At 43.2% G+C, this 26359-nt stretch overlaps 1 protein-coding gene across 2 annotated transcripts; it reads right to left on the bottom strand.

Moving 5' to 3' along the window:
- Nucleotides 1–1315: 1315 nt before the first annotated feature.
- On the bottom strand, nucleotides 1316–26063 carry PCYT2 (phosphate cytidylyltransferase 2, ethanolamine). 2 transcript variants are annotated; one of them, XM_061615929.1, is made up of 13 exons: nucleotides 25844–26063; nucleotides 15580–15668; nucleotides 13118–13279; nucleotides 12560–12626; nucleotides 12094–12178; nucleotides 10900–10944; nucleotides 7547–7685; nucleotides 6393–6475; nucleotides 6201–6278; nucleotides 4837–4902; nucleotides 3829–3894; nucleotides 3361–3449; nucleotides 1316–2505 (listed from the first exon to the last, which is right to left on the bottom strand). In XM_061615929.1, the coding sequence occupies exons 1-13, from the start codon at nucleotides 25924–25926 to the stop codon at nucleotides 2382–2384; spliced, it is 1176 nt and encodes a 391-aa protein (XP_061471913.1). In that variant the 5' UTR covers nucleotides 25927–26063; the 3' UTR covers nucleotides 1316–2381. The 2 variants fall into 2 exon arrangements, with proteins under 2 accessions (XP_061471913.1, XP_061471914.1); XM_061615930.1 differs by lacking the exon at nucleotides 25844–26063 and adding an exon at nucleotides 25468–25680.
- Nucleotides 26064–26359: the final 296 nt, after the last annotated feature.

A 26359-nucleotide genomic window follows, 5' to 3' on the forward strand; every position in this document is an offset into this window, starting at 1 on the left:
AAACTATTATCTCCCCCCCCGATCATTTTGGTTGCCCCTTTTGGAACCTTTTCCAGCTCTATAATATCCTTTTTGAGGTAAGGTGACCAGAACTGTACACAGTCTTCCAAATGTGCTGCATCATGGATTTATATAACAGTCTTTTTTTACCACTGCCACACACTAGAGACTACTGGTGTGTCCCATCTTGTTTGGTCCTCAGCTACTTCAGGACTGAATTGGGTTTCTGACTCTGATCCTGAATAGAAGGAATTTCAGACGACTTTTATGATAACATATCTCTTTGTGAAAGGAATAACCCTGGAAAGCTTCCCATCTTTGCCTTAAAGTCTAAATCCTAAGTCTAAGCCCTTTGCCTCCTACGTCATGTGATCACTGCGAATTTAACAGGATGAGACCAACATGGAGCTGCTGCTGGATGACCTGCTAGCAGCACCGTGATGCCGAGGCGGTGCTGGACATCTTTGAGGTGCCCGACGTCATCACCAGCAAGCTGCCCCCCGAACCAAACGACGATGACGAGCTGGCTGCCAAGCGCCTGGGCATCGAGTACGTGGGCACTGTTGGCGCTGCTGCCGCCACCAATGGCTCCCCCCTCAACAGCAAGGGCGGCTGCTGGAAGAGGCTCCAGCTGCAATTGTGGGTGCTCTTCGAGGACCCCTACTCTTCCCGAGCCGCCAGGACTCCTGATAATCTGATACTCTAAGATGAAGCTTACTTAGTTTGTGCATAAATCTAGCACTGGCCATCCCCATGTCTTACTATCTGAGCCACACCAAGCTCTTCGCAGAGTACCTCACCCTCGAGCAGTACCAAGCTGCCACCGTGGAAGAGAGAGAGAAGGAGAAAAGTTTTTCCTCTGTTCTTGTTGCATTGTTCTTGTTGTAGTGTATTTTCATTGTTTTTGGTGCATTGTAATTTTACTGTATATTTTTTACTGGTTATTTCTTATGTAATATTTGTTTTATAAAGTTTTGTTCACCACTTTGGGGGCCTTTTGGCCAAAAAGTGTATAGATAAACTATAATAATAATAATAATAACAATAATATAATCATAATAAATCCTCTCCACAGTGACAGATTCACAGCCCTGTATGGATTAGCACAGACGCTTGCTTCGTAGCCACGGAGGAAAAATGACTACACGCACATTCCACCATCATCACATGGGAGATAAGCATATTATTCCATAATATAGGAAGATCAGCTCCCCCCCACCTAAGGAAGCCTTATCTTCTTTGCTTGGTTACGGCAAACATTTAAGACTCCTCTTCTCCATTCTTCTAGGCTTAGTCTCAGTTACTGACACACAAATAAGTCATCAACATTTTATTAATTTCCACTGCTGAAAATGTACAAGAGAGATAGAAAAGACTCAGAGCCCACCTGGGCAGGTAAGAGCCCCACGGTCATATGTGGCCCTCATACGTTTCCCACTATGCATGAAAAAGAAATCTCAGGGAGTAATCTGCATCTGGACCTCACCAAAAAGCATTCAACTTTAGCAGTACAACGCATTTTAAATACAATATACAGTATGCTGGGCTCAAGTTTTAAGTCTCAGTCTCTCTGTATGTAAGAACTGCAGGACCAGGGTGAATAAGAGGGAAACCTCAGTTGTGAAGCAGTGTACTGGGCTTTAGAAAGCAGCTCCAACCACAGAACATCTACACCATATTTTCGTTTATTTAGAATTTAGAATTGCAACCCCATCAGTCTCTTCCTTAGCCATGGACCTAGACAGACAGGTCTGAGTATAGAGTAGTGAGGATACTGTCTACTACTGGGGAAACCTGGGACTCACGACACTCCATCCACTGTTACAGACTGGAAAGATTTTGTATGCATCAAATGCAAGGCAGTGCAAGCAACAATGGACCAGTTCTCTTTTTCCCTTTGTGCCCAAGCTAGGAAATGTAGTGGCCAGTCCGATATGCAGCTGACTTGCTGTGGGATCTTATTAATGCTGGAGGCAATGAGCTAGGCCAGAAAGGATGGTTTTTAAGGATTAGAAAATTGTCTCTGGCAGACAGAATCAAAGAGATGCTCTGAAATGCAGAAACTCCAGAAGAAGATGAGCAGAGATGTCCCCCATTCCCCAGCTCCAATAAATCAGAAACTGCCAGAAGGTAAAATCATATTGCAAACATTCACTGGAATTAAAACCTGCTATTGATAGGGCAATGTTAAAATCTTCCCATGGCAGTGGGCCTGGGATAACTAGGTAGCAGCATCCTGGATCTTCCACACACATAGCTGAGGTACTGGAAGCCAGGAAAATTGTGACCACAGGCCTTGCTAAGGTTGGCAGCAGTGTCCTATCCTCCAGAAAAATACTGCAGCTCCAGGAGGGAAGGATTCCGCTACACTCTTCCCTATGCTAGCTCTCATGGTCTTCCTGGCCTGCCTTCTGCTGGGCCACTTCCTCCTCCCTTTTCTTCATGGCCTCCAGCACAGCCAGTTCTTTTGCTTCCTTCTTCTGATTCCGGGCTTCAAACTCCAACCTGCAATGATAAAGAAATCTGTAGCAGCATGGACATTTAATTCCACTATGCTCTTTCAAATAGCTAGGACAGGAAAAAACGCTCCCTCCTGGAGCTCTGCTGAGCCCCTCACATCTACTGTTCCAACACAATTCCCTCTTAATAGAGGTTTGCAGAAGTAAGCCATCAGAGCAATGTGGAAGTTCTCACTTAAGATCCAATGGCTCCAACTAAACATTCCCAAAGATATGTGGAAGCCTGTTCAGAGGTAGGAAACCATGATGGGAACAAACATAGTTTAAACATGATCAGGACAGTGTGGACAAGGCCACTGGCTCCACTCACGCTCCTTTGAATGGCCCAGGGACCAGTGAGCAGCACCAGACATAATCCAGCATCACAACAGACTTTGTGGTACAGATGCTCTCCCTTACTAAGATGGTCCCAAAACCCCCAAATTCAGTACACCAGGTAATGTATGCAAATATCTATGGCTCACTCATATTTGCATAATTTATTTTGGTTGCAATATCTGTTTTCAGTGAATTCAGAATATACTGTGCACTCTAAATACTGGCAGAGGGCACAGAAACTGAGTTGCAGGCTGTGGATTGGTGCAGACCTGAAACTATGGAGAGACAACAGCTATGCAGAGCACAGAATCATTGCTCCAAAGCCCACTTTTGTTTTTGAGCATTCAAATGATACTGTTGACATATCTCCAGGGTTGCTGTAAAGAATTATAGCTGTAAATTCCAATTTGGTTAGTGACTGGCATAGTGCAGGGCTCCAAAAATAAAAGATAGGTAAACAAGGAATTTATGGCACAGTAGAATCTAGACCTTATTGTGCCAAAATGAACCAAGGGCAGCCAACCTGTTCTTAATTATTCTTTTCACTATCAGATCTGTCGTGAGATTATTGCTACTGTCCACCAGACGGAAGATACCACGTCTTTTGGGTTCCTGCGGATATGGAGAAGAGAATGAGTCAAATACAGTACAGTAGCTCTCTAGAGGCACTCCAAAGAATTTAGCAACAGGTGTTTATCAAAATAGTTTCCAAAAGCCCCATACCATTATGTGCCTCAGCTGCAGAAAAAGCTGGCAACACAACTACAGTTAGGGAAGAAATAGAACTGCACTTTCCCACAGCCAGCAATGAGAGGCTTGCCACTTGCTCATACCAACGGCTGGCCAAGCCTTATTGCCAGCTGCCCTCAAAATCCTTTTTTTTTTTTAAAGAACACCCTCCAGAAGTGAACATGCTTGTCTGCCATGTGCTGTGATTTGGGCAACAGAATACATGAAATCAATGGCAGCGAGGAAGCAGCCTTCCGTTCACCTCATATGGGTCTGATCCATCTTTGTCTGGTACCACCTCAGTCATTCCATGGCACACAAGATCTACCTGCAGAGAAACGGCAATAGTCACTATCACCCTCATGCTCCCCTACATTGTGATATGGCCACCTGTGAAACCTCAGACACTAGGGACATAGCTCAAGTACTGATCCACCACAGGTACAGTGTGAAAGGAGACAATTACCAGCAATTCACCTACAAAATATAAGCAGTTATCTCCATGGTTGAAGCAGAAAGTTCTGGTACACTCATTAATGTGCTCACAACCTTCCTGGTACTGTACTGCAGTCCATCCCTCAAACATGGAACTACAGTCAGGCTGGCTACAGATGATAGCTTTCCAGAGAGTTGGAGAAAATACTACAGAGCAATTACTGCTTGCTATGTATGCATTCATCCCCTTGCCTGTTGTGTCCTAGCATGTTCTCTGGTCCAACTAATTTACAGATTTGCGTAGTGTTGCAAGCAGTACCTGGGGAAACCTGAAACCAGCTCTCAGAACCACAGCTAGTACTGCTATAAAAAACGTGTGCAGTTTTGGTGTGACTGTCTGGGACACCTGCTGGATAGCGTACATGAAGAGGATCATCATCTCCTCAGGTCTGAATCTGTTTTGGAACAGCTTTACGTTTTTACAAAACATTTAATTTTGTAAATGTACACATGTAGCCATTTTAAAAAGCACATATAACATTTCTTTAGGAGAAATACTACTCCAGAAGCTGCTTCCCCATTTCACTCCATTTCCTTTCATCCCACTTGACTTTCATATTTTGCACAGCTATCAAGTTATTGGTGCTGAATTAGGGGAAGTGCCTTAAAGGCAGAAGCCACTCCATCATAATAATTGTCTGTACATCCCTTTACCTGCAATGACATTTCCAATGTTTGTGCATATAAATACTTCTTGTTAACAACAGCTTCCTAAGCATATGTATATGCAGTTAGCAGAAATCACACACCCATAATCAATGAAGTCTATACTCACCTTAAAATGATCCAGCAGATCAGCAGTGACAGAGTAGGGGGCTCCAATCACCACTTCAGAAACATACTAAATGTCAGGAAGGAATGAGACAGAAGCCAACCATGACTCTAGACTTCTACATTTGCCAGTGGCTATTTCAGTTACTGATTTCTGAATGTAAGGTATAGGCAGAAATATTTTGACAATTGGAGATTCTAGTAGGCCATACCAACAGCAGTTTGCTCTGTGGTAGACAGAGCCCTTAGCATAGTGCCAATAAGACTGCCATCCCAAACTGGCAGCTATTTGAAAATCTGTATGGGGCGAAATCCAGCAGAACAGATTCCACACCCTTGATGCAGCTCCCTGTATGTACCCCGAAATCTACTCCAAGATCACAAAAGAATAATCGTCTACTAGGTCTAAGGGAAAAAAATGGCTAATTTTTTACACAAACTTCAAAATTTCAGATTAGGTAAAAAAAGTTCCTAGTTGTTAAAAAAAAAGTCTGGAAATGCCTGAGTACCTTCTGCTAAAGGTTTAGAAACCATTGTAGATCTGTATGGTATCACTGGGTAGGACTCAAGGGAACCCCATTCACTACACCTCACTCTATGAAATCCTGTCATGTCCCAGCACCCCAAAACCACTGATTAGCTATCAACATTTCATTAACACTATCCATATTTTTCTTTCATTGACTTTCTCCCCCCCAAAAAAATATTTATTATGGAGCAGCAGCAGAAGAGAGAAAATATTGTTTGCAAGCTCAGTTTATGCAACATTTATTTCAATACCACATTGGAATACAAACAAAGAATTCTCCAACCCTCTGGGCCTGCCTAGTTCAGCACTGCAAGGGTAACAGAGGAAGCTGCCATATACCAGGTCAAACTACTTGTTCATCTAACCCAGTATTGTCTATTCTGAATGGGATTGGTTCTCCAGGGTCTCAGGCAGTAATCTGTGCCATCACCTGCTACCTGACCCTTTTAAGTGGAGATACCATGGATTGAACCTGGGACCTTTTGCACGCAAAACATGCCCTCTATCACTGAGCTGTGACCTCTCCCCTCAATGAGCTATGCTACAAGTCCCCCAGAAACTTCTATACAGAGCACAACTTAAAAGAAACACACATAATTATGAAGTCATTTCCTTCCTTTTAGATTCCAGGAGCATTGGATAAGCTTTAAGAATGCCATCACTCCACTTCTTGAGAAATATACAAAATTATGACATTTATTCCACCTTTCTTCCATGGAATTCAAGGTAGCATTCTTAAGATTACCAGGTGGTCTTCCAGAGCCAGACCTGGTTTAGCTTTATCTGGTGCTCCCTGACCATGTCCTAATTACAAGAGGAAGATTCCATCAAATACTCACCCTGCAGGCCAAAACACTGAGGGTTCGCTCGTGGACATTCATGATTGGATAGTTCTTGCCTTTGTATAGATTCACTTCCTGTGATTGAAGTACAGCAATCAGAACAAATGAAGTTTTGCATTCTTAATCTCCCCAAATGAGATGAGGAATTAACCACTGTCCCTGCCTAGGTGTTATGATGCTGACACCCACCTGGTCAAAGTGCAGACCCACAATTATATAAGGCCGCTTTGCTATCTTGTGCACTTTCTCCAGGAAATCCACATGACCAACATCTGGAGAATGTATACATTAAGGAAGAAAGCCTGTGGCATAGAATGAGAAGTAAATACTTTTTTTTGTTTCTCATTAACTCTATGCTTCTTTTCCTGGTAGTCTCACCAACTGCTGTGATAATCTGACATTGTAGGTTAGATGCACACAGACATTCATTGCTGGAGCAGTTTAACTGCTATGGAAGGACACTCACTTGTTTACAGATTTCCTACACCACTATCAAGGATCCAGCTGAAGGGAAACCAGTTTTACAGTTTATATCAGAAACCTTGGCACAGAAATGGCTGTCTAGCACTTGTGGCATCACAACCACCACCCCCTACACCCTCAGAGTGATTTTCCAGCTCTTTTTAAATGGATTTTCCTTTTTTAAAAAATAATAAAGCAACACATGTTGCTGCAGTGACTAAAGACTGAGGAGTAAAGACATACAGCTGAGGCCGGCAGTTGAATCATGGATGAGTAGCTCTGTCAAATGCATTATAAAGGTGTGGGTAAACTGGGCTTACTCTATGGGAGGGGCAAAAACATGGACAGCTCTGTTTAAAGTATGTCTTCATTCCCCCATCATTGGACTCAGATCTAACATTCTGGGATGCAATGGGGGACATTATATAGGGTGACTCAGGCAGAATTCAGCTGCCTTGAAGAAGGCTATTAGAATTTTTAATTCTAACCAGGGCATTATATGCCTCCTCCTCCCATACGACCACCCTGAGCTAGTCTAGTTATCCCAGCAAAAAGCTCTTACCTCACATGGCTTTACAGAGGAAGTGGAAAAGGCTACGCTTTTGAGTTGATTGCTTAGTATCTTTCTAACAAATAATTAAGCAACCTGTGCTCAAAGCACACTCTTTACCACAGAAGAAATTGAAGGAGGAGTGGCAATACGTCAAGAAACTACTTAGAAATGCTAATCCCAGACCTTCCAAGAGTCTGACAGAGAACTAAAGCTGACTTGTGTCATTTATGATGCAGGAAGTCCCAAAACAAGGTGTCAAGACCCCCTAATGTGCCTCATAGACACCTCCTCTCTTCATCCAACCCAAAAGGGAACAGATCCAGGATACGAAAGAGGTCAAAAGCACCAGCGACGTAGATTATGGTATCTCCCGGTTGTGGTTCCTTGCCAGATGCAAACTGGATGATCTTCTGGGATGTCTGTAGGAACTGAGAAACTCCGGTCCAGGGGCTGTGACCTTTAGGACACTGGAGAAAGGAGCACAACTTCAATTCTTTGGCAGGCTTCACTTGGGATGAGTTGTGAAAGAACTAGCTTGAAATGTCACTTAGCATACAATCCTAACACAAGCATGCGAGATGGTCAACAAGGCACCTCACATTTATCAGGGGGTGCTTCCAAACAGGTGTCTACCATGGAATCAGTGCTCCTCATCCACACAAGCTGTTTGCAGTGTCCATGCAATGTCGTTGGCATAAAATGCCAGCCTGCATTTCCTCTTTTAATCTGGATGTACCTTTTCCAAGTAAAATCCATAACTAAAAATAAAATGTTGTCAGTGACCCATCTGAGATATTGCAATGACCCATTGCAAATAAAAACTCTTGTCTGTGTCAGAACATGTGGGATTTTCATGAGCTCAAGAACTCAAGAGAATAACTGAGGGCTCAGGCAACTTTACATTACATTAACAGACAAAGCTGCTGCAGCCACTCACTCATGGCTGCCCCACTTACAGCCTTCCCTTGCTGAACAAGATTTTAAACACTACTTAGAAAAAGGGGTAGGGTAACTCAGGCTCAGGGATCAAATGCAGCCCGCTGGAGCCTCTCTCCCCGGCCCTCAGGATTCTCTTGAGGCCACACCCCTCACCAGCCTTGCTTTGCACTCTCCTTGAGTGTTTTCGCCTGGCTGGAATGAGTCCTTGATCTCTGATAATGTTACTTGCTTGCCTGGATGGAGGATTGTGAGAGTGTGTGTAGAATCTAGCTTACTGTAATAAAGGTAAAATTTACACTCATTGCTCCATCCACTGTTGCCTCTAATGTACTGGCCCCAACCACTACTGGAATATGGCCCCCAGGAGGCTGCCTAGAAATGAATATCGCCCTTGGTCTGAAAAAAATGTTCCTCACCCCTGATTTAAAGAGAATTATTGGATTTCTTTGTAAATGGCTAAAAAAAGTTTGGTCTCAGCCACTGAATACTGGGGATGTATTCCTCCAACTTAATTTAATGCATATACTGTTGGTGATATGACAGAATTATTGGTCCACTTTGGCAAGATACCTTGCAGCTTGTTGTTCCCCTTTCCTATGTCTGGTTATTGCATATTTACCAGCAATTTGGATCTTCGCTAAAGAGCATAAAGCATTTATTTATTGAGCTCTGTTAATAGCTAAGAGCAGGGGTGTTGCAAAGTACTTAAAGAACTTGGAGTGCAGGCCCATGACACATATTTGCTTATGCTAATTTATACCTATACATGCCTCTGGACAAATAAAGATGTTGGGTGCTGCACTGTACTTTGTAGTACATCCAGCTTTCCTGTAAGCAAAGTAAATGAAAAGGGAAGGGGAAGGGCAAGCAGATCCAGGGCTTGGGCCACCTGCCTGGCTACAAGAAAAATACTGAGTACATGGAAAGCAAAACACATGCACATGTTGTCTTGGGTCATACAAACAGAAGAATTACTTGCACAAAAAAACCAAGTGGCTTATAGAAAAACCAGGTGAGACTGAGCCTATGGAGGAATATTCATTTTGGAAATGCTTTGATAATATCCAGTGACAAAACAATGAAGATTCTTGCATTGAGCAGGGGGGTTGGACTTGATGGCCTTATAAGCCAACTCTACTATTTTATGGTTTTAAGAGAAGTGAATGGTTTCCAGCTCCTTCCTTTTTTTCCTTACAAATCTGCATTAATAGACTTGTGAAATGTACTTACGGAAGATTTTAGAAGGATTGGAAAGAACTTGGGAAACTGAAATATTTGGTGTAGCTCAAAGTGTTGTAAAAGTATTGAAACAATTTTCACTGCACACGTAATAAAATTGTTGTACTCCTCCCCTCCCCAGTTATTTAATAATGCAACTACCATCAGGGGTGTTCAGGTTGTATTTATTACTGATGAATCTCAGATTATTTAGTTCTGACAAGATTGACATTGGCAAATGCAATTATTGGTGAATGGGTAGCATCCAACATTAAGACACACTATGAATAGACCCACTGAAATCCACTGACAACACTGATTTCAGTGGGTCTATTTCAAGTATGACTTAGTTGGATATCATCCACTGTGAATTTATGTTTTTGGCTAGAGTGCATTAACCTGTGGCCCTCCAGATATTATTGGACTACAACTTTTATGAGTCCCAGCCAGGACAGGCAATGGTCAGGGATGACGGGAGTTGTAGCCCAGTAACATCTGGAGGGCCACAAGTTAGCCCCCCCCATGCTTTAGGCTCTAATTTTTCAGTTATAGGTCAATGAAATATGACATTGGATTATACATATTAGCTAGCTATACTGCTTTTATTAATACTTTTTTGTTGTTTGATTTATACATTAGCTAGTGAGAGATCCAGAGATTTGCTGTCTGTGAAATGCATGTACATAATCGACAGTATAAGACCTCCCCTGTACTCCCTTTCTGTTGCTCTTGCTACTTTTTTTTGTGCCAACCATATTTTGAAACATTCTGAATTCACACAAGCACATGCTTAAGTGTCAGAAAGCATTCACAGCAGAATGGAGTTGCAGCTCCACCATGTGACAGCTCTAAGTACTGCTTCTATAGCTACGTACATTATAACCCTGGTGCCAAAGAGCAACTTCCTTGAGGCTAGAAAAAAGCCATAAAGTTTTTCAAGCCACAGTAAGCTTGCACACGAGCTATACAGTAGAGCTGTATACTAAAGGTGTTTCAGAAGTACATCCAGATGGCCTAAATAGATATGAGACTAGATATCAGTTGCAATGAACTCCAAACAATCTCCTTGTTCAACGAGCTGATGTCTGCACCAACAAGCTTATCCTTTCATGAGTAACTCTCAGCAAAAACAAAAAACAAAGAAGCATGAACAACCAGATACTTTCTTGGCCATATTAACAGTTGAAACTGCATGTCTATTAAGGTTACCAGGCTGCAACCTAGAGATTCCTTCTGTGCCTTTTAGCCCTTCACTGGATTGGGAGATAAGGCAGCTATAGCTTGTCCCACCCTTTCTGGCTGTGGCTTTCATCTTCAATCATACCCTGTGATAATGAATGGATCCTTGATCTATTAACCATGAATTTGTCCCAGATCCTTCCTATCCCCATCCCCACTGCTGAAGTCAGGTTAACGTCGGGATAATACAGGGCAGGAAAAAGCTGCAGTAAAAAGGCAGAAATGGCACAGAATGCAGGGGTTGTGTGCCAAGCTTCATTTGCAATCCCTAGAGCTGGTACTCACCTTTCCAAAGTTATCTGCATGCTTCCGATAATCCATGTCTTCATACTAAGAGAGAAAGAGAATGTGTCAATTAATTGTGAAAAAAATCTCAATCGACTTTTCCAGTTAAGAAAGGAAACATGGGGAGCTCTGGCTCATGGGGAGCTCTGGCCTATTGTCCTTCAGAGGTTGCTGGACTCCAATTCACATCAGCCCCATCCAGCATGGCACCACCAGCAGAGATGATGAGGGGTATGGTCCAGCAACACCTGGACAGCAATAGGTTCTCTACCTTTGTGATAGGGCATGGGTACCATCCCTTAAGTTTGTCCACTGTAAGTTCATAAGATGAACCCTGCTAGATCAGGCCAATGGCCCATCTAGTCCAGCAATTCTGTTCTCACAGTGACCAACCAGATGCCTACGGGAAGCCTGAGAGCAACAGTGCTCTTCCCACTTGTGATTCCAGCAAGTGGTAATTCAGAGCCATACTGCCTCCGACACTGGAGGTAGGACAGACATTTTATATCCATGTAAAGAAGATAATTTCTCAGTTCAAAGTCCAACTAGCACAGATACCCAATAGGACAGCATTTAGCTTCCATCTTCAGCCGCACACAAACACATAAGGTACAAAGTGACGCTCAAAATCAAATGCTTTTATTTCACAATCTTGTGTATCTTCAGGGCAAACCATGACGCCCACAAGGCAAAATGTTACAATCTGACACTGCTGCACAAAGATGCATGTACACACCTGAGCTGTGACATCCCATAACATTCCCCAGGCAACTCACCTGAACACCCTGCTCACTAATCCCAGAACTGCCATCCAGCGACCTACATGAAAAGCTTATGAATCCCTCTCTTTTCTTCTTGCCAGTTCATCCACACAGGACACGTGGTCTAAACACTAATTGTGTGGAATTCTATTCTGTGTAAATTTCAAAGGTCACTTCATCAAACATGTTTTTTCTTTGCTTTTGGCACATGAGGCCTAAAAGACTCTGCCAAGCAGCTCTGGTCCCGACACATATCATGGGGACATGCAGAGAGATTGCTGCCTTGCCCAGGAACAGCCGGTAAATTCAAAAACATTACTACAATCTGTCCAAGAAGGAATCTTAGATCAGAAATCCTTAGTGTCACAGTAAATCAATGTGGACAAGAAGTCCCACACCCCTGCTAAACTCTCCAACTCTCTCTTTGACTCACAATGTTGCTGTGGTGAGCCTTGGTCATGAGCAGCATACGGCCAACCAGATCTGTGGTGGACACTCCCTGAGTGCGCTTACATTCCCTGCAATAAGACAAGCTTAGAGTGAGATAGGGGCCTTGGAATGGCTACCCACAACATTCATAGCTTCTTCAAATTTGCATCTCATAACTGCCCTCAGATCATCCCTGAAATATACCACATTTAAACAGAAGACAAGACTAGTGAGTGGGCCCAGAGAACGGTATGAATTATCCTGATGTTGTATTACTGAGGAGGCTAAATGGACTTGAGCACAGGCAGTATTTAGTATAGGAGGCCATCTGTGAACTGAAATGTACCCATTCTGAGCTTTATGGAGGAAAAAACATGCTGTAAATGTGATGAATGTATAGTGATGTCTCACTATTCTGATATGGGTATGAATTTTTAACAGGGTAACATTCGTTGCAAGCAGGGCTTCACCTGTATCTCCCAGCATTCTTTACTTCCTCATAGGTGTCCTTGCCATCCACAGTTAGTGTGATATCGTCTATGAAGGAAAAAAATTAGATCAGTACGGCAAATTGGGAAGACTCATCAGTGAAAGCCTAAAACCACACACTGCAGTTAAGTTATGGTGATCTTGTGTATTTCAGCAGGCCTCTTTGCTCTAAATCTGCGGGAAGCTTTAATTAGCTGCCCTTCCCAGTCCAGAAGAGAAACAGCACAGTGGATCAAGCAGGATCCTGGAAGAGTACAGCTTGCAATGCTGTTAGATAAGCTGAGTGTCATTTGGCAGACAGTATTTGTCTCCATTCCATTTCTGTTCCCAAAAGCAAGGGACATCCTGCTACTTTCCAGATCAAAGCTCTATCGCTTTACTGTATGTTATGGAATGGATAAAGTCAAGGATAGAGAATGAACATGAGATTTACTGGCAAAGATAGACAATCTCTGTTTATTTTAGCCTGAGAACCGTGATTAAACCCAACTAGTCTCACTATTTACAGATAACCGGTTAGAAAAATCTCAGGTACTCACTCCCATGTACGCAGAAGTCACAGTTGTATTTATCCAGAGTTTCCAATGTTGTGACATAAGGAGCTCCTGGTACAATCTCATCCACCCACTTGATGGCTTTCACCATTTTGTACCTCTCTTCTTGAGTGAAGACAGGAGGACCTTTATGCTTGGAGATCTCCTCTGAGATTTGAGAGAGGAGAGAAATAAAAATAAACTTGTTAAATGTCAGACCTGTGTGCATTACATACATTCACAGATTTCCAAAATAAATGGTCACCTAGCATCCTAAAGACTTTCTAGCCCTCGTGGCTTCAGTAAAAACTTTGGAAAAATGTGGGTAGCATAAGGTGAAGTCTTAAAAGCCAAATAAAGGCCTCTAGGTCAGGGCTTCAAATACACAAAATGACATGGATTCCTCTCTCTTCTCCCTCCATATATAGAGGCAATACACCTCTGATTACCAGATGCTGAGGACAATCAATATGACTATCATACTTAGGCTGTGAGCATCCCAGTGGCATCGGGCTGGCCATTGTGGAGACAATCTGCTGGACAAGATAGAACTTCAGATGCAAGACACATTTCATTTTGAACAGCCTATTTACCCCCAGAGATGTCTTGGGCAAACAAAAAAGCACTTCTGCTCATGCAGAGCTAGCCCTGCTGCTTTTCCCAACCTGCAGCAGTCCCCCATGCCACATCCTGCGCTACCCCAGATGATCCATCAAACTTCAGATGCTACTTTCGGGGTAGCAGATGGTGCTGTAGTGGGGAGGAGAGCAAGGAAAGGGGAGCATTACACAAATGGGGTTCTGCTCAGGCTTCTCTGTTCAACCCTATATCCTTTCTAGTTCTTGCAAAGAAAGAGCAGTTTAAAAAAAGACAATTTTGGAAGCATGCAAGATAAGCAAATAAATGCACTTTTACTTTGTATATATTCAAACAGAAGAAGTTGGGCTTTCTCTGTTCGGAATGAGGTTTTCCTCAACACTTAACTTGGATATTTCATAGACAAAGAATAAATTCAGTACTGGTTGTTAAAGGCAGTAAAACTGCCTCATCAGGGACTTCTTGAAAGGATCTAGAATCCCCAAAACATTTTTTTGTTTTGTTTTTCCAAATCTCAAACACATTTAAATAGCATTTTCTTCTAAATTATGTGGTTTCAATCAAGGAGGTAGGTAAGAGTTCAGACTGGAGAGGGACTGCTACAGAACCAAGTTTTGCAGTTCTCCAACTAAGCAACTCTGAGGAAGAAGATGGCTGCGCTAAAGCCACTGTCTAGAACCAGCAAATACCCAGAGAGAAAACAAGTAGGCTTGGCTCTCAAAGGTGTGAACTTTTCTTTTAAGGTAACTGCTCATCCAGCAATAGCACTTCCAGACAACCTGATTATTGAATATTCATTCCAACTTGTTTGCAGGGAGGTTAGATGATGTTGCGTCAAAGTGTTATCCCACACTTTCCAGTGCATTTTCTCATCACTTTCCTTAGTGCAAAATGTCTGATCTTTTGGGGAAGCAGGTTTCTTGTGCAAGTCCTCCTTGTCAATTGTGCAACCTGAATTTGCTGGTATATGATCAAATCCCATCTGAAAATAGCAGCAGCCTACAAGCATCCAGAATCATTTTTGCCACTAAATATTAATGTAATGGTCCTTGGGAATATATGCACTTAAGACTGTATGAAGCATTGTGCAAGCCAGCGATTCAACATTTTTTTGCAGTCACTAGAAAGCATAAACAAGAGCTTCTGAAGAGACTGTACCTGAAGAGGGCTTGCATAGGGAAAGAACCACTGAAAGTGACTACATTAATGTCAGAAGCAGTGCTGTCTGGCACATGGCCTGCACTGTGGAGCAGCAGGATTTCTGCCTTTTTCCTGGCCTAATACAGCAATTTCACACAAATTTAAACCTATTATTAGTAATAATAATTTAATTTACTACATGCCCTTTACCCTAAAGTCCCAGTGTGGGTTACAACCATTTAAAATACAACATTAAAAACAGTTTAAAACAAATTACGATCACAAAAATAGGGTGGGTCCTAAAAATATATATCCCAGGTATCAAAGTCCAAGGTAAAGAGTCTTCACCATTCACCAAAAATGTATAGTGAAGGTGCCAGACGCACCTCTGTGGAGAGGGAGTTCCACAAATGAGGGCTGCCAAGAGAATGCCCTCTCCTGGGCCGCCACCCCAAACGTCTGAGGGTAGCAGAACTATCAAGGGGGGCCCTTCTGCTGATCTTAACACCCAAGAAGGTATGGATGGATGGAGCCAAGAGCAAGAAATGCCCCCAGTGTGGAGTGTGAAATTATGCAGACGGTAAGGGAGAATCTAGCCATGTTGCTACATGTTCCTGGGTGAAAGGAATTTGCCATTCACACACTCACTTTCACAGAGCATTCTGAGGAATCTGGGTGCCTTTCCAGGGGTGCTTCTGAAACAAAGGAGAGAAGTAGAACAGCTTCCTTACCATCTGTGTGGACTCCTACAATCAAATAATCTCCCGTCGCACGAGCTTGCCGCAGCTGGTTGGAGTGCCCATAATGCACCATATCATAGCTACAAAAAAAGACAAAGGAGTTTGTGTGAAGAGCTTGGTCTGGTACTGACTGTTACCACAATATTTTTCTCTTGTAGCATTCAGACTACATCAATCGGTGTGTCATCTGAGCCAGCTACACCACTGATACTGTTTACTCTGATGAAGGCAAAGTGCTCACAAGCAACAAAACATTATTTTATACCTACTTACATCAATATTTAACCATTTCTCTCCTTCCATTAAACATAGATTTCCTCATACCTCTGCACCTCATATTTTGCTCTCTCACATCATCTGCTCTAAAATGGGGACACATTCTACTGTTTGATGAATGGAAAACCACAAATATGCATGGATATGTTATTCAGTGTTGACCATTATAAATGATTTTAGGTATAAAATATTGCTTTTATGAGAAAGAAAAAAACTTCAATGTGGATTGATTGATCAATTCCAAGTTTATTAATAGTCCACACACCTTCGATTTAAAAGAAATTGCCACACAGGAGGGTGTGTGTGAGTCATTTCTGTACTGATGACAGCTGGGAAGGGAAGGATTAAAACCTCTTTGCATGATGACATCCTGCGGTCAGTACAGCAATATATAATGTTTTATATACACTTTTAGAACAATTGATAATGAACTTGTTGGTCAAACAGTTCACCAGTCTTTCTAATAGCAAATTTAGCTGTTGAGTGCCGTCAGTATTATAGCCAAAATGAGGCCACTGAGAAACAAGAGTGAGGTATCAGCATGCTTGGGAAAACACCAAGGTTTGCACAAGTATAAAATTATTTTATGAGGAAAGAAACAGCTCAATAAGGACTAAGCATGCTCAGTAGCTGCAGAATAGAGTCTGTTAAGCGAAGAAAACAGAAGAGTGGTGGTAGCATGAAGTACCTTGGAAAAGGACAAGGCTGGCTGGCGGGCACACTAAAAAAAAGGCATGCCACACTTTAAACATTCTGTGTCCTTTTATTTTTAAGCCTCAGAATCTCTGAGCATGGTCCCCAAGCCCAAGGGCACCTCCAGATGGATCTGTTACTGTGGGTGTAGTCCGCAACATGTCATTGATGCACGAACAGTGAATTAGAGGTGGATTTATACTGGAATATCTGCTCTACATACCACTGCATTATTTGTTCCATGATGCTTCCCCGATGTGCCCACATTGTTCCTCTGCATGACCAGTTCAGGTTTCAGAGGAGGAAGGGCACATTAGTTGTAAAGCTTTCAAAAGGGAAAAACTGCACCCTTTCCACATCAGGAAAAAGAGTCACTTTTTGAAGTTTGTGAGCATTTCCCACCTTGCCCCCCTCAGCCGATTCCCACCCCTTACCTCTGGTGCCTGAAGGGAATGGTTGGAATCCTGCATAGGAGTGTTTTCTCTCCCCAGCCCCCATTAATTGTCGGATGCCTGGTTCTAAGAGGTAAAAAGGTAAAGGTGTCCCCGCACTTATAGTGTGAGTCATTTCCGACTCTTAGGATGACGTCTTGCAACGTTTAAAAGGCAGACCGTATACATGGGATGGGATTGCCAATTCCTTCCCCGGCCTTTCTTTACCCCCCAGCATATGCCGGGTACTCATTTTACCGACCACAGATGGATGGAAGGCTGAGTGGACCTCGACCCCTTACCGGAGATGCGACTTCCTCCTTCCATTGGAATCGAACTCCGGCCGTGAGCAGAGCTTCAGCTGTGTTACCACCGCTTACCACTCTGCACCACAGAGGATCTTATTGTATTCACACAATTATTGCCCACGCTCCCTCACTCCCCTCTTTTCGAGCTGGAAGATAGTTGTACTATGATACCATGCCTCCTCCCAGAGAGCAGGACCAGCAAAATGGTTCCCATCTCAGCCTGGATAGGGGAGAAAAGTGGGTAAAACAAACATATGGAGAAAAGCAAGTAGATACCAATGGGTGCAAGCAAACGGAAAGGGGAAAAGTGAGCTAGATGGCATGGACTGGACAGATGGAAAAGAGAGCATGGAACGCCTGGCCTGTGTGCATGCATACTACGCACACATCTGCTGTTGCTTCTTTTTTCTTTGCAAAAACCCAACAAGGAAGCAATTTTAACTCATTTAAAGCACATCCAACATAAATTTAAAGCACATGACTTCCCCAAGGAATTCTGGAAACTGTGGTTTTCCCCTCACAGAGCCACAACTTCCCAGCTCTCTTAACAAACTACAGTTCCCATGATTCGGGGGGGGGGATCATATGCTTTAAATGTGCAATGGATGTGCTTTAAATGAATGGTGTGGAAGCTTTTTCAGTGAATTGCCAGGACCTCCTAGCACAAGTTTCTCCATGTTTTTTCCTTGCTTCAAGTGTAGCTATTTGTGCTACGACATTATACCACCACTGTTACACTTTTAAAATTTTTATGATTGCTGTGCTAAACTTTCGTTCGTTTTTTAAAAAACCACAAGAACGCTAGTATTTGGCATCAACAGGAAGTATGTCAAAAAGAAGCCAGGTTAATTCGGCACAGTTAGTTCAACAAAAGTAGAACAAAAATATCTGAACGTTTATTGTATGAAGATTTACATTTTTTCTGCAAAAAGCTACAGAACCACAAAACGATTACTACAGATGCTATGTGACTGTCCAGAAAGTTCTGAGGGCGCAAATTGACTGGAATGTGGGAGCGTGTGTGACCATCCTGATACCATCAGCAGCAGAAATCACCCTGGATGCACATTAAAAGTAGAGTTGAAGGGGCCCCAATCCCCTCCTCTGAATTCTTGCTTCAAGGACAGAAGGAGGCCACTGAAGATATTTCTGGGAAGAAGGGAGCTTGGACTCAATTGAAGCTTTCTTTGAGCGCAATCTCCCCTTTGGTGATTGAATAATGTGAGAAAAAGAGACACCATCCCTAGCACTCCTTTGCTCCACAGTTCCTTACAGGTTCCCACTTGGAGTATTGTACTCAGTGGGAAATAATCCATTGTAACACACCCTACATTTCCCATGTAAAATATGAATTGTATTATTTTAATTTACACCTTGAAGAAGAGTTTTTCAAGCTTAAAACATACTGGGATTCACTCCTTGTACAGTGTATAAAATAAGCATCTATTTGCATTTTGTGGCTTTCTCCTCTTTTTGCATTACTTACTGAAAAGGAACCACTATAATTAAGAGGGGGATGAAGGGACGGAAGCATACAGTACCTTTCAAGGCCGTTAAAACTAGTGTTGCTAAAATGAAATAGGAAAGCATTCAAAGAAGGCTTTTGAGTAATAGTCAATTAAGTCCTACTCAAAGCAGACACCCACTTCAATTAACAAGCATATGTTAGTCATATATATTAACTTCAATGGGTCTACTCTGAGTAGGACTAGCACTACATACAACCCTCTGATTTTAACAGGGAGAAATACCCACGCTAAAAAACACAGGTGTAATGAGAGCAAGGTTATGTCAATATCAAACTAACAAAAAAGACAAGAACAAAGCATGAATTCTTCAGGTCCAATCCAACTCTAGCCCAGAAGGTAGCAACTGCATTATTAGCCTCAAGGCAAACAGTTACTAATAGGGCACTCAGTTTATAATTTTGCAGTGTAGAACAAACCTTGGTGTCAGCATTCCCAGAGGTTATCTTCCAGAAGCCACATGACTTCAAGTCTAGTTACCATGACGACACATGGAAGAGTTCCAGGTGCCATTTGCCCCCTTCCTTGGTAACCCTCACTAGAGTCAGGGAGGGAATTGATACAAGCAGCTCATACACTTCAGAACACACCAGGAGAAGAGATCACACTCAAGATGTTGGACTCATCTTGCCCCACAGCTCCAAAGAATTTCCTAGTAACACATGCCCTTTGCTCAGCCTCTGGAATTATTTCTGGGCTTGGTCCTTGATGAGAGAAGAGCCCTTCCCTTGAGGCTCTAGGTTTATTCCATTTCAATAAGGACATGCTGTTCCTCCATGGAATTTCTCCTGAAGGCTGATCGTACCATTCATACTTTGGAATGTTGTAATACCAGATAACATGTATTGCTAACAAGGCAATTGAGACCATCAATGAAAACCGACCTTGCCTACTCACACCAAGCCACGTGGAATGCACCCCTCCACCCCACATAGTGCCAAGAAATTTAGTCCACCTTCATAAAGCACACTTCTGTGACAAACTATGATTCAGATGGCAAGTAATTTTGCATTAAATATGATAGCATACACAAATATTTCTGAATGTAGCAGTAAGCACAGAAAGTGTTTGTTAATCAACCTGTCCCCAACCCTCGTTTCTCCTCTACTGCATTCAAGCACAACATGGGCTCTTTTATTCTCCAAAAGCCACCCCTTGATCCACCCTCAGTCTTCAATTACCACCCAATGTACTTTCTACCTTTGCATCCACACTCCCAGTGTGCTACTTAGTTTTGCTGTCTTGATTCTCTCCTCCAACTCCTCTCTTGACCCTCTACAATCTGGCTCTTGCCTCCTGCTGAAAATACCCTCACCAAAATAATGGATGATTTCCTTAAGGCTAAACCCAATGGATTCTACTCAGTCCTTATCTTTCTTGACATGTTACCTTTGATACAGTTACTTGACTTCCTTTAGTTCCTAGACCTCTGCAATTGTCCTCCACTGATTCTCCTACCTGTTTCAACACTCTTTCCATTTTTCCACGAGTAGAAACTCTTTTCTGTGTTCCTTCTCTCCACTGGAATTCCTTAGGGATCTGGTTTTGGGCCTCTGCTACTTTCTCTACACACTGTCCCTGGGTGACCTAATTAATTTTAACAGATTCGTATACACTGAGGACACTCAGCTGTATCTTTCTACCTCAGAACTTCCTTCCTCCAGTCACTCATCTGCCTATCCAATCTTTCAACTTGGATGTTGCTTCATCTTCTCAAATTCAGTATGGATGAGGCCAATCTTCTCATAGTTTCCTCCCAGTTTTCTTCCTTGCACAGTCTCCTTCATCACTGACAATGTCATCAAAACTCCCAATGAATAGATACAAAGCCTTGCCTTTTCCCTTTTCCCTTTTCTCCTCTCTACCCTTTGTTTGCCCTATTTCATGTGCCACCAAGGCTGTGAGCACACAAGTCGCCTACAGCAAGAAGTTTCCATTGGCCACACCTGGAGGGGGAATGGGTTGATCTGCCGATCAGTGGCGAAATCTGTCTGAAACAATTTTTTTAAACACACCTGAGCTGATTCCACCAGGTTTTACAGTAAAAGGGTGTGTGTGGTGTGACTAGTGTCATGTGCCCTGATTTTCAGAAAAGAGAGGTGAAGGTGCACTGGAACCAGCAGAAAAGTGTCTCTCTTCCCCAAGCTGTGTCACTTCTTCCTCTCTAACAGTACAAAAACAAGATCCTTTCTCTCCACCTCTTTGGCAAAGTCATGCCATGGTCATTTCTCACCTTCACTACTACAATCTTTCCCTCCCTCATCTTTTGTCTCACCTTCGTACCTTCATCTCTATTCAGAAATCAGCTGCCAAAATCATTCATCACGATGCCCCTCCTAAAATCCCTGGAGTAACTTTCTGTCCACTCTTGAGTTCAGCACAAGCTCAAAGGATTGCATCCAATGTTGTGCACATACAAGTTTCTCTTCCGGTGCACCCTCAAAATCTCCAGAGGGTCCTCCAACTCTCTGGAGCAGATTTTGAGGGTACAAGGGTGTGCAAAAACAGCAGCTTGTTGCAGAAGTCTTCTGTGCCAGTGGGACAGCCATATTGGATACAACCCCTTGTCTTTACTTTCAATGTCTTCAATGAACTTATCCCCCTTTTCTTGTATAGCTCCCTTTGTATAACCTTCAGTCCTCCTGCTCTCCTCTCCTGCCTCCTCAAACATCTCCACCCTTTCCCTCTCTGCTGCCCCTTATGTCTGGAAATGCCTCCCAGAATACATACACAATATAATCTCTCTTTCTCCCCTCAAAATCCACTTTTTTATGTGAAGCTTTTGGCACTGCCATTATTCCTCACTGTAACCAAGGATATGTAACTGAAGTGCATATTCTTCCTGTTTTCCCTTGTTTCCATTTCCTCCTCTTCCACTGCTATCTCCCTTGTGTCAAAATTTAGATTGCAAGTCTCTCTTATATACTTTATACTTTGTAAAGCATCATGAGCGTACATGGCATTACACAAATAAGTAAATACCACCACCATGAAGCACCATGCTCCTAAGGAGATCTTTGTTTGCTATTATTATAAGAAGATTTAGTAGAAGCCATCGAGAAGCATAAGCCGAGCTCAACTGCCAGCTGGATGCTAGAGAGCACAGAGCTCAGGGCAAGAAAGAAATTGTGTCGTGCTTCAATTAAAACATTGACTTAGATGAAGGAGACCAGTTGGCTCTAGAACTTAAGGGACAAACTAGAAATGATGTGGAAGCTGCAGTCAGATCTCCGAGTTAACAGCTGGGCAGGAGGGATGATTTGGATTAGCCGATGTGGAGGAGGGGTTAACCTCTTCCCTTGTTCTATGCCCTCACCTTACATTGACCTTGAGAGAGGAGACAGAGTTGTACCTGTCTTTCCCTATCCCTTCCAGAGATGACAGCAGCTTTGTGGGGAGCAATTTCAGAAATAGTACATGGGGTGTGTGTGCTGAATCACAATCTCTCCTATGCCACAGTCCCAATACAACAGCTTCTGTGGCTACTTTTTATTGAAGATGACATCATTGGGAGATCTGATAATGGATCTCTCACATCACATCTTGACCCAAAAGCTTTTGGCCTCATGTTTTTATGTGAAGTTCGTCATAGATTGCTTTGATATTTCTGGATTTACCATCATAATTCACAACATGCTTGGGTGCCACACATTACTTTTATCTTTGAATAAGACTCCATAGTGATTACTTGTGACCCTGATTGGCCATTTCTCTTGTAATGTGTTCAAGACAGTCAATACTGCAGTGACTACCATGCAATTGGCCCTGAAATTTTTCTTCATTCCAAATATCAACGAAATCAAAAGTCTCCTGATTATGCCACTAGGAGTAACTCCAGAATTGTTGCCATTGTGGGTGCGTGTGTAGGGTTAAAGGTTTTTGTTAATGTACCTCAAAAAAAGGAGAGGGTAAAATAGTGATTGTGGACCTAAGACTAGTAACGGAGATACTGGCATGACCAGTTGAAAAAAGAGTAATGATGAAGGGATGGCCAGATGACTAAATATTTGTTATTTTTTATTTATTTTTTATTAAATTTATATACCGCCCGACTAGCAATAGCTCTCTGGGCGGTGAACATAAAAATATAACATAACATAAAAATTTGTTGGGAGTTGCAGCAACAGGGCATCTCCAGCAAGCATGCCACCTCAGATGTACATATTCTTCTGCAAACGGTCTGATGTTAATGACCTACACCTGCAATGATTGTGCTGCAATCCTGTCTGAAGCAAAAAAAAACCCTCTCCACCTGAGCACTAGAAAAAATGTGCAGTAGTAATGGGGAAAGAACACAAATGAAGTACATATGACAAAAGAAACAATGTCGTCTGGATTCCCTGCAGTAACTGTGTGAGTGAATAATCCAATTCCAAACAAATAAATAAAGGTGGAAGCAGCCCTGGATTCAAACCCTCACTTGGCCACAAAATTTTCTGCGTAACCTCAGGCCAGTAGCTATCTCTCTGCCTAACTTACCTCACACAGTTGTTGTGTGGGACAAAAAGTGGGATAGCCATCTGCGTAGTGCCCTGAGTTTGTTGGAGAAAGAGCAGGTTACAGATCTCGCAAGTATATAAAGAGACTGATGAGTAGCCCTCTCTTGTCACTATCGCTTACCTCCAAACACAAGCATGTGACTGTATGCAGTCAATATTAACAATATATTTTATACAGTACCTACATCTAAGCATAAAAGGGCAGATCCTACCCATGGCTTAAAATCTAAAAAAGACAGGCAGGAAAAAAATGGAATGGGAAAAGAGACACAAAAAGGGAACACTACACAGTGGTTTAGCGTGTGTTTGGTGCTACTTGCATCTCCTTTTAATTCGTATGGTTCACATAACATTACTGGCAAACAGAAGTTATCACACAGTTCCCCCCTGTACATCTGTACTAACCCAATCCGCTGATAATACGAAAAGTTTAGAACAATACTGATCCACACTACATGTCTTTGCAGACAGTTTGCTTCAATGCTTTTTTGTGGGTGGGTGAATCCTCACTTCCAGCTGTTCTTCACTCTCTGCCCACTTACTATCCCATGAATTCCATTTTGTTTCTGGTGGTTCATCTAGCAACTTCTGACTGCTCTGTCCTCCCCCCTTCACAGTTTGCTGCAGCCCTCCCTTCTTTCCTCCCTTTCTACCCAAGCGAACTTCCTTCACTCCTTTTGTTTCCTAAAAAATCTAAAGTGGATTTTAAAAGAGTCATCTCAAAAATATCAATATTGGTATTGATATTTTCAGAAAATATTGATATTGATATATTTTTAAAAGAAATTAATATTATGTTGATTTGTTTTTCCAGTGGGGAAAAATTAACTCAGAAAAAGCAAGGGGCAGCGGAGAAAGAGGGGGCAGATGAACCCACTTCTTTTCAACTGCCAAACTTTAGGAAGCGGGGGGGCAGGAGGGAGTGGAAATGGTGCTCAGGTCAAAAAATTTGCACATGCCCAGTAACTGAGCAACTGGAGGGAGTAAAAATACAAAATTAGAGAGCAGGGTCAGAGGGAAACAGCGACACTAATCCTTCCCAGAGGATCAATGAAAAACAATGGATTTGAAGCTACCATTGAGCACCAAGTGTGGACCTTGCAAATCTATTACGATGGTAAAAGCTGTGTAATTGCTATGAAGAAATGCTCCCATGTGGATAAGCCTTAAGTAAATTGCTCCAGAACCCTCCTACAGCACCAGGGTGGCGAACCAATACAAGAGATACTGCTCAAAGGTTCAGACTTCCTATTTCAGGTAGTGAAGAAAGGAGACAATAAGAAGGATGGGCTATTTGTACAAAATTCTGAAATGCCAGAATAGTATGACTCAGTATCACTTCCTGCAGAGTTGGCATTTATGCCATTTACAGCCTCCTGGCCCATTTACAATCATGGCTAGTAGGCTCAGTCAAATTTCATTGAGGCTCATTAAACCAACCCACGAAAATAAGGGGCAATTGGGGCAATAGGGAATACTCAAAGATAGCTATGAGCAAATATAATTTTGCAGCCATCAAAGTACACACCACAAAACAAGGGGAATTCAGGACTCAGGACAGGTAAAAAACATGTCTCAATGAGGAAATGTATGTTTACAGCCCTATTCAATCCAAAGTCCTTTCTACAAAACACTGAGATGGGAACATCCAGTTCCTTCAGATGGGATAAACTGTTTAGTAGAACACACGAACCCAAACCAATCAGAAGGGACGGAGCCACCCACAGAAACTTATGCCCGCCTACTAGTGGAATCGCTGCCAAGAGCCTGGTTTTGGGATTAGCCTAGCTCCGAAGCCAGCCCAACCCTGAAAGCTCAGCTGATGCAAATTGCTCGCTGATCTCCTTAACCCACACAGCACACACTCAGACCCATCATAAATCCTGTGCTAATAGGAAGTAGAATTGAGTCAGAAATCCTCTCAAAATGCAGAGAGAAGCCAAAGAGCGTCTACCAAATAAAATGTAAAATGGAGCCTGTTATGGGCAGTAGTTTCAGTTCAAAGCGAGGATGCAGAAAAGCTTCCAGGGACACAGTCCTATCCTATGCAACACGTTTCCCCCATAAGCAGGCTCGCAGCAGGATCTGATGCTTGCTCACCGGGGAACAAGCCCCTGCCCCACTGAGTTCAATTCAGCTTACTTACTCCCCCAAGTTAGGTCATCGGACTGCAGCCTTCTGCTTTGGCACCCTTGCTCCCGTTCTTTAGGGCCGCCAGATTCTAGTCTAAGCAGCACTCAGAATGCGCCAGGCTACCTCAGTCCCTGGGGTGGGATCTGCTGAGAAGAGGACCCTCTTTGCTGAAAAGCCCCGAGGCAGATAGCGGAGCTGCTTGGGAGCGCTCCGAAGACGAGCCCAGCAGAAAGTGGCACGGGCGGCGTTGCTATCGGGATACGGGAAGCAGCTCCACCGCGAGGCGTGGGGACGACGAGGCAGCGGTTGCCATAGAAATACCGGGGGAAGCGTCCCAGCTGCAGGCGCCCCGTCTTTGTGGAAGAGGTTCACCAGTCCTATATACTCACCATCCGTCGCACCACACGCGCACGGGCCGGGTAGAGGCTTTGGTGGAAGGGGAGGAGACCCCGACAGCTCCCTCTCGCAACATCTCCAGTGAACAAGTGCCACACTCTGTGCTGCTGCTGCCACCCTGACCCCGGCGCTGTCACTAGCCAGGACCTCCTCCTTCACGTGGTCAAGAAAGCGATGCAGCTCTCGAGCGGGCGTTCATTTGCGGTTGTCGTCATGTGACAAGCAGACGACGGAGCGTCCCTTCCCATACAACGTTGCTCGCACCCCGCCCCTTCGGAAGCAGTTCTTCTTGTGAGGGAACCGGCAGTCTCGTTCTCCTGTCTGTCTGCGTTGCGCGCCCTCCGGGCACGCTTTCCCTGGCACAGCCCTGTACTGGAACGTGGCTCATTAATGGCCACCCGCCCTCCTTGCTAGAGACATAGCTCTCTGCCACTTCAGCTGTCCACAGATGCCAAATGCTGCGACTTTTTGTAGGCCAGAATTGCCTTGCTAGATGAGACCAAGGCCCA

This window comes from Rhineura floridana, chromosome 3 (assembly GCF_030035675.1).
Source record: "Rhineura floridana isolate rRhiFlo1 chromosome 3, rRhiFlo1.hap2, whole genome shotgun sequence".
Classification (NCBI taxonomy): Eukaryota; Metazoa; Chordata; class Lepidosauria; order Squamata; family Rhineuridae; genus Rhineura; species Rhineura floridana.